The sequence below is a fragment of the Charadrius vociferus genome, unplaced genomic scaffold (assembly GCF_000708025.1).
Source record: "Charadrius vociferus isolate BGI_N301 unplaced genomic scaffold, ASM70802v2 scaffold285, whole genome shotgun sequence".
Lineage (NCBI taxonomy): Eukaryota > Metazoa > Chordata > Aves > Charadriiformes > Charadriidae > Charadrius > Charadrius vociferus.
Genome location: NW_009648470.1, coordinates 2,426,634 through 2,435,625, shown reverse-complemented (window position 1 = coordinate 2,435,625; position 8,992 = coordinate 2,426,634). Strand labels below are relative to the sequence as shown.

At 37.6% G+C, this 8,992-nt stretch overlaps 1 protein-coding gene across 1 annotated transcript in view; it reads right to left on the bottom strand.

Moving 5' to 3' along the window:
* DIAPH3 (diaphanous-related formin 3) overlaps window positions 1-8,992 on the bottom strand; it is a gene marked incomplete at its 3' end in the record, with an annotated part of 76,214 nt that overhangs the window by 7,400 nt on the left and 59,822 nt on the right. The window contains exons 3-4 of the mRNA XM_009885653.1: window positions 8,833-8,937; window positions 880-1,010 (exon numbers count right to left, since the gene is read on the bottom strand). Of these exons, the coding sequence (XP_009883955.1) occupies window positions 880-1,010; window positions 8,833-8,937 (236 nt within the window). The remainder of the gene's footprint in view (window positions 1-879; window positions 1,011-8,832; window positions 8,938-8,992) is intronic.

Below are 8,992 nucleotides of genomic sequence, written 5' to 3'. Positions count from 1 at the left end.
CTGGTCTAGTCAGAGGTGTCCCTGCCCATGGCAGGGAGGTTGGAACTCTAAGATCTTCAAGGTCCTTTCCAACCTAAACCATTCTATGATTCTATGATTTCATTTGCATTATTTTGAACTAAACCCAAAACAGTTTCCCCAAAACCATGTGTTCAACCATTGGCTTAAATAGGAACTCTAAAACAAAGGCTGTAAATAGAGTAGAACAGAAAAAAAATATAATTTAATAAAATAAAGCCAGCATCCAAAAATCAAGTTGCATGGATCAAGTCAAAATTAAATGTAAGGACTGATATCAGTGTTAAGAGTTATGATTACTGAAGAGTTAGCCTTTTTTTTTTTAAAAAAAGCACAGGTAAACTAATGTGCTCTCTTCTGTATAGATAATCCCTACAGATACAGCAAAAATTACTAGGAGACAGCAAAGAAGAAAGCCTAAAGCACACTGGACAGAAGGAGGAGCATACAATTAAAAATAAATGTTTTCTGGCTAACAAACTTACACCAAGGTGCCTAGCTCCCATTATTGATCACCCTGACAAAGTTAAAAGATTAAAGAATTAAGAAAGTATTTCAAAAATACAAAGTAAAAAACTTTTGACTATTTAGCACTAGAAAATAAAGCAAACTGCTCTGCACTAAACTTGTTTTACATTCTTTTAGCATTACCTTGTACAGATCAGTGAACTCTGCAGAAAATAGATCTACAGAAGATACATAATCAATGAAAAAAGAGAAAAAAAGTACAATCATTCACTAATGCATACACATTCATTACCTGAAAAACCTTGAAACATGGGCATCTACAGATCCATTAATTTTAATCCATTAAGAAATAAGAATATAATTAATCTTTGCAATATGTGTTAATAATGTTACCTGACAGGATTACTAGTCAAGGACACACGGAGAGATTCTAAGCAAGTGACTAGTCTTTCATCTGTTGACCCAGATTTTAATTCCTGAATAAACTCTTGGGGTGAAATCTTCTGACTGTTCTTGAGACTCCCCTGAAATACAGAAAATACATTCATTTTTTATTTGGCACATATAGAACTTGAATAGATTATTAATGGCTAACCTTCATTTCTGTTCCTTGAAAAAAACAGGAAAAAAGAGATATAATTTAGTCCTAAGCCTGTAACTGTTTGTTGTCCATCTACTAGATATGCAAAATGATGACTAAATTTTTGTCAATTTGTGAAAAAATTTATAATCAAAAGCAGCTGGCATCAAATGTAGAAACCTACTGTGCACACTTGGTGAAATACAATTTTTGAGATAAACGGATTCTGTTTATGCATTGCAAACATCTTAATTTGCAATACTCAACAGAAGAAAAAAAACAAAAACAACACAACTCTGAGGTGCTCTGAAAAGATCACAAGGCACATGTCCAGAAGGGTGACTGCAGTCATATAAGAACACAGAGAGAAGAACCAGTGCACCACAAGAGTACTTAGGATGTTAACGCTGTAACTTGAGTTCTTGCAGATAATGTTGTAAAACGCTTTTCCCTTAGAGGTCCCTCAGACGAGGAATATATGAGACATGGATAAAAACAGACTAGCTTTAGCCCTTAGAGACAAAGCAAAAGAACTTAAAATAAAAAAGAAAAAATAGTTTTTTACAATCACTGAAGTTCTAAAGATAAATCCAAGCTCCTCCTTTGTTGTATTTGCCACCTGTAAGAATGCAGTGTAACATAAATACAACTACTGATGCAATAACATAAGGACACTTACTCAACCTTCTGAGACTGGATTTTGCCTTGGTTTCTGGATTTTTCTCTTTTTGGCAGGTGGGGAGGCAAACGGGCACATGGAGAACAGGAAGATAGAAAGAAAAACGCAATGGCAAGGCAACACAGCACTGCAAAAGCAGGTTTGTGCAAACAAAATATTTTCCATTCCAAGCAATATAGGTTGAAAGACACCAACTTTGACTCATCATTGTATCTGTGGTGTCAACTATTGCTTAAACTAAAGTCAAGATATGAATGATTCTTCTGAAGGATATAAAGTATCCATTACTTTCAACAAAGCAATGGTTATATTGAACTAATGAAGCTCTACAACTTGCAATTAAAATAGCAAGTGTAAGAGGCATTGACCCTATTCTTAAGAATATCCTCCTTCACTTTTTTTTTTAAAGTAGCAACAAAGACAAAATTTGTAGACAGTGGAAAATAAGCAGTCTACTACACCTAATATCCATTTATGGCATGAAGATAGATAGATATGTTTTCTACAGAACATATCTAAATTCCAAAAAAAGAGGCATACAATGGGGTATACAACCTATATTTGACTTAATTCATTGGAAAGACTCCTTTTTTTTGAGAGCAGAAGTACAACTAATCAGTCATGTAGCGCTAAAGAGAGTAACTAAATAATACTTGATTATCTAGTGGCTTAAGTCAGGAGCTGAAGAGAATTAGACTTGCAATGCAATAATAACTTGAAATTATCCACTGTAAATGGTGAGGCAGTCTCATTATGTTACTATACAGAGCTTCATACAGAAGATGTTTTCTCACATTGGTAGATCCTCAAGAAGTATTGAAAAATATTTTTTTCTCCTCCTGAAGTAGAAGATGATGAAATAGTTTCTAGTGGAGAGGTGAAATTAAAAACCGGGAAGAGTGGTTGACAGAGCAGACTGCTGTGCTGACATTCAGAGGGACCTCAACAGATAGGAGAAATGGGCAGAGGAATTTCCATGGTAGGAAACACTAAATCCTGAACCTGGGGAGGAATAATCCCATGCACCAACAGGTGTTGGGGCCAACCAGCTGGAAATTAGGTTTGTAGAAAAACACTGGGGTCCTGGTAGATGACAGGTTGACCATACGGAAGTGCATCGCCAGCTGGTCAAGGGAGATTATCCTTCCCCTCCGCTCAGCAATGGTGAGACACATCTGGAGTACTGTGGGCAGTTCTGGACTCCCCAGCATGACAGAGACATGGATATATTGAAATAAGTCCAGAAAGGGCTGTGGACACAATTAAAGGATCTTCTGTTATACGTGGAGAGGCTGATAGAACTGGGATTGTTTAGCCCCAGGAAAAGAAGTCTCAGGGGAACCCTCAGTGAAAGGACCAGGCACAAATTGAAATACAGGAAATTAGCTAAACATAAGACAAACACAGACTTCCCCTCTCCCCCTTATTTTTTTTTTAACTATGATGCTGGTCAAGCACTGGAACAGGTTGCCCAGGCAGACTGTACAGTCTCCTTTACCAGAGTTATTAAAAAATGGACTACATAAGGGGTTGGACAAAACACTCTCCAGAGATCTCTTCCAGTCTCAATCATTCTATTCTATGACTCTGTGATTAGGGAATATTTGAGGGCTATTAGAGGCTATACTACCTCTCTGCTCCAACTATATTTCCTCAGACTTGAGAAACAGATGTTCCAGATGCCAAAAAAATAAAGCTACTGCCAGGAACCAACCCGAAGATATAGCATCTCATGACATCTTTTGATACACCACACTTAATACATGGAAAGTCATTCCAAATATGCCTCTGAATTGATGGAGAACCCTATTTGCATAAGTATGAGAATCACTTCCAATAACTATGTTCCAAAAAATAGTAGATGATATGACCAGGAAGGGATGAGAGTTGAGGGGAACCTTAGAATTAGAGATCTAGGAAACCCAGAGGAAACAAAAATCAGTAACCATAAACATTCCCACAAACAAAAAGAAAGAAAACTGAAAATACTGAGTTTCATGTGCTGTGTTTAATTCATAGCTACATAATACTCAAGTCAGAAAGGCCCTGCAGCAAGGGAACTTATTTTAATCTCTTCAGATATTCACTGGGTCCAAGAGTTAACAGTATGCATTGGTAATGCCAGGAACAGAACACCACCTCCTCAAAAAACATCTAGTTGGAAAATTTATTCCACAAACCTCACCAGGATGGTATAATTACTTGCACTTCCATAAGGCAAGAAAGCTCAGCTCCCCTACAGCTTTGACACAGCTATATCTAAAGAGGAATGAAAAAAAAACAAAACAAAAAAAAAACAACTGGAAAGAATCTCCAAACCAAATGCAGAAGATCCTGAATAAAACAAAAAAGCATTCTTAATATTAAGAACTAAATATCAGACTTGATAAAACATGAAAGGTAAAAGCTACTACACCATGAGTTGCCCAAAACACTACAAATTCACTGGGGAACTGGCGACTAAGGTTTCTGCGTGGTTATTCATGAGCTTATATACTGAGCACATCCATCCTGTTACAGTAATCCTCAAAAGTTTTAAGACTAGGTAATATATACCCCTGAGGCACAATCAGGGGAATTTGAGCTACAATTCTGATTTAAGGAGGGAATTGTTACAACTGTGTTGTAACAGGGGATCAGGGCTGTGCCCATCTGCATATGCAGCATATACAGATCCTGGATCTTCCCTGCTGGTCTCTGCATAGATGAGACAATGGACTGACTAGAGACAAGATGACCAAAAAAAAGCCCTAGCAGCCTTCAAGACAAAGTATTTAACAATATGTTACAGGAGCTCTCCAGTTGGAAATTTCAAAGAGTCCTAGAAATTCTCCTGGCAGCTCCCGCTGTGCATAGACTAGTTGATAAGCACTACTTGTATGCCTAAGCATATGGATTAATACCCTGGGTGGAGAATCTGTCATTTCCAGTGCTTTACCCCAGCAGTTTCTGCTGTAAAATTGACCAAGCTGGATATAACTAAGATCCTTATAAATAGTCGGTAAAATTGCTTTCTTTTGATGCAAAAACAGACATATAGAACAGTCATATGGACAGGACATAGAGTTAAGATGGTTAGAAGATGTTTTGGAAGTAATTTAATATAATCAATAGCAATGTGCGTGGCGGAAATGTCACATGGTACAAAAGCCCGGCCAGACTATAAGAATTCACTAGAATGACATTTCAGAGAGTCTCATCTGACCCATCTGAAGGCCAGGCTGGACGTGGCCTTGGGTAACCTGGTCTAGTCGGAGGTGTCCCTGCCCGTGGCAGGGAGGTTGGAACTTGATAATCTTTAAGGTCCTTTCCAACCAAAACCATTCTATGATTCTAGGATCTGAAGACAGTGTCACAAGCAAGGGAGACTCAGATCACTATCCAGACAGTAACCAGCCACCCCTTTTCAGATTCAGTTTCCTACCCTATGTGAAAGATGCCAATAAACTGTGAATGTCTGTACAACATAAGCACAGTACCAAGTACCACTTATTCATAGTTACACCAAGGTTCTGAAACATAAGAATATGATACATCTGCCAGTGCTTAAATAAAACGAGAGCTGCATTTGGTACCAATTGTGAAACTGATTATATTAGCTACATTTCTGCATGGGAAAGCTGCTTAAATTTAAAATGCTCAAGTTAACTGAGAAACAGGAAATATCTCGAGGCATCAGTGCCTCTAGAAATTTAATTGCTCAACTGAAAAACAACTGGTCTGTGAGCAGATGCAGTATGAAGTCAGCATTAATTAATTCAGTTAAAACATTACAAGGGAGTAAGCTGCACAACAAAAACGAAATCTTGTGAAGAAAACTCACTTTAAAAAGCCAGTTTGTGTGTGTTCAACATACAGAACAGCAAAAGTTATGGGAGAGTAACATTATAGCAATGCTGCTTTTATTTCCACTTGAGTATTAATTCCATAACATGGAAATTGATTTTTAAAACTTTCCTGGGCTGGAAAATCTTTGTATGTGTTTATATAGCACTTAAAAATGTGGCCCTGTTTCTAACCTCCAATAATCATAATACATACAAACAACTACAAAAACACAGAAAATACATTGGACACAATCTCTAACAACAATCAGGACCACATTGGTTTTGGTAGATGAGAATTCACGCTCACACAATAGCCTTTAAAAACAAGGTTCCCTTCTCCAACTGTTGTTCCCTTCTCCAACTGTTTCCTGCTAAGTAAGACATGACACCAAAGCAGACAGAAATTTCATTCAAGATTTCCAGGCCATGATGGTTTAAACAATATGCAATATACATCTCTAAGATAATGTTTTTAAGGGAGGAAATACGGCTTCATCTAAACTCTATACATTAAAAGAAAACAAGGAAGTACTAGCAGAATATTGAAGTACTTGCGCAGAATTCTTCCAAGCATACAATTTTTGCTATCATTCAAATTTTCAGTAAGCACTACTAGTATCCCAAACCCCGAGACTGTTTATTCTAAGCAATACTTCTACAGGAAGCCCCTCAACGTGTTATGAAGAGTGATGGTAACAGCATGCTTAAAGACAAACATATACACACATATATACAGAAGCATGCTTTCAGCCAACTGTTAAAGAAGTCTCTAAGCAAAATGGAGAGAAATGAATGAGTATTGGACAACACACATCAGTAGAACTCTGGTTACTTTTAAGTAACTTTGAGTCCTGAAGTGATGGATTCATTCTAAACATCTCACGCATACACAGTGGTAGCTCACAGTATTTTACACATCAACAAGCACCTGAGCATAGCCCCACTAAACCCAGCATACTGATGCATCTAGAAACTGGCAGAGATGTGCTTTGTGAATGTTGGAAAGGAGTTCTGCATTCGTAAGAAAAAGAAACCCTGATACTGAGGTCAATGATGAAGCATTAACTATAGTGGAGTCCACTTTGATCACCAGAAGATGCTTCATTTTCAGTGATTTATTAGAGTTGTAGCCTCTGTTCCTCGTTTTAATAGTCTTTGTAATGATAACTGCTTTAAATGAAACCTGCTCAGTACTCTGTATAACAGTTGCCAATGAAGATATTTGTCCCAACACAACACAGCTTAGTCCTCGTCTCCTTAAAGTTTGAGAAGTATGAACTATCAGAAGATGCTACTACAGTATCACTTGTAGAAAGAGACACCTTAGATGGGGTTAGTTGTACATAATATTCAGTAGCTATATGGCACTTCAGCTCTTCTGAAAAAGAGACACTCATCAAGTCAAAGTACACCAAAATTTAGCCAAGTACCCTGGGCATGCAGTGGGCTACTCTCTCTAGACTGAGAAGGCACTTGGACAGTCCAATGCATTTGAGGCATGAAAGAGCCTGCCAGGAACAAAGAGTTTGCAGGGGCAAGGGAAGGAGTTTCCCATCCCAGTAGCTCCAGCACTAAGCTGAATTTATCTGCAGCACTACTGTATCAAACAGCTGAATCCATGCATCACAGAAACAGCTCCTCCCAGTTACACAATGAGTGAATGCCATTTCCAGTAAGGACACAACAGTAAGAACAGAGTTCAGCAAAGATAAGAGTTTCCCTGCATGAATCAGTCTTTAGTGATCTCCCACAGCAGAAAGGGGAATTGCCGGGCTGGCAGCAGAAGGGGTAAAGCTGTTGGGGGCTTTATGAAAACACATAAGACAACAGTGTGTGGAAACAAATCACTATGCTGGGGAATGAGACTGACCTGTACTCTTTGACTACTTTGTATGGCTGCTTTGAGCATAGTGCAAGAAACTCCATTACCAAAAATCAAGTGTGATGACAACCAAAGGAAAAAAAAAAATATTTATTGCAAATAGCACTCAGAAAGAAGGATCCATGAAACCTACTCTGCTATAGGCTTCAGTTCTTTGCAAGAATTAAGTGCCAGGAAGTAAAGAGCTAACATGAAAATTTTTTCTTGAGAAAGAGTCTTATCATGATCATCGCAGTGCTAACATTCCAGCAATCGGTGGGGATGCAGCAACTCTGCACAGCCAGCCATGTCCTACTGTCATATGACTTTTTAGATCAAACAGCTGAGGCCTTAGAATGTGTGTGGAGGCTAGAGGTGTCAACGACATATAAACATTGACCCTAGGCTAAGAAACTTCAAGAATGTTGTGAGATTTACTAGCTTGAGGTTTCCTGATTTCCCATGAAGTATCTCTAAAAAAGAAAAACACGTTAGACCTCCTAATTTTCCAGTACTAAGGATTTTTTATGCTATAGAAGGACTAGTAGCTTTGATAAACTCATCTTAAATAAAACCATCTCCAGAGAGTTTGGTCCTGTACTAGGCATCTACTTTCCTAAAAGTGCTAAAGCATTACACTAATAAGGTACATCATTTAAAGTACACAGTAAGACAAATACCTCATTTACGTTACTATATTTCATGTGTTCTTTTCTCAGGATTTAGTTATAATTACATATGGGCAATTTTTACTGATATCTCTACATGCACAGAGCAGTGACAGTCAAAGAATCAAATATATGAATTCTAAAACAATCAAAAGGTCTGAGTACAATACTAACACTGCAGCATTTAGCCCTGAAGTCAGCCCCCACTTTAGAAAAACTAGAGTAGTTCTTCTTATGCCAACCTAATCCTTAAACTGCCCAGTACACATCTCTTTGCACTGCTCTAAAACAACGAGTAATTGTCACAATAAATAAAAATCGGACACTGCTTGAGTTCATGTGCAACACTTTCATTATCAACTATTACACAGCATCACAACATGAATTCTGTACTGAAGTCAGGTATTAGAAAGGCTTATCAGTTAGGGAATTCTTTTTAAACAGTACTAGAAAACTTTTTTCTTTTCCGCAGAATCTTTCCGTCTCCATCAACAGCCATACCTTTACCAAAAAGAAATGCTTTTTGAATACAGAAGAAACACCTCAAGTACAAGTGAATATCTTTCATTGCAGCTTGTAAAATAATGAGATAGTGCCCTTTAAAAATGTTTGTGACTATGAGAAAAAAAGTTAGTCAAAAGAATGTAATATGCATGCATTGTTTTTTCTCACCAATAGGAAAGAATGTAAACACTAAGTAATTTTTGGTGTCTTCAAAGAAATTTACTTACAGACTTCGAAGCAGTGCTAATGTATTGCATCACCATTTCTTTTTTGGTATTAAAATCTTTTTCTCTCAATGGCATCTTCTTGTCTTCATTTAAATTCATATCTTCCTAGAATGAGAAGGAAAAAAAAAAGGGGGGGGGGGGGGGGGGGGGGTGTAACACA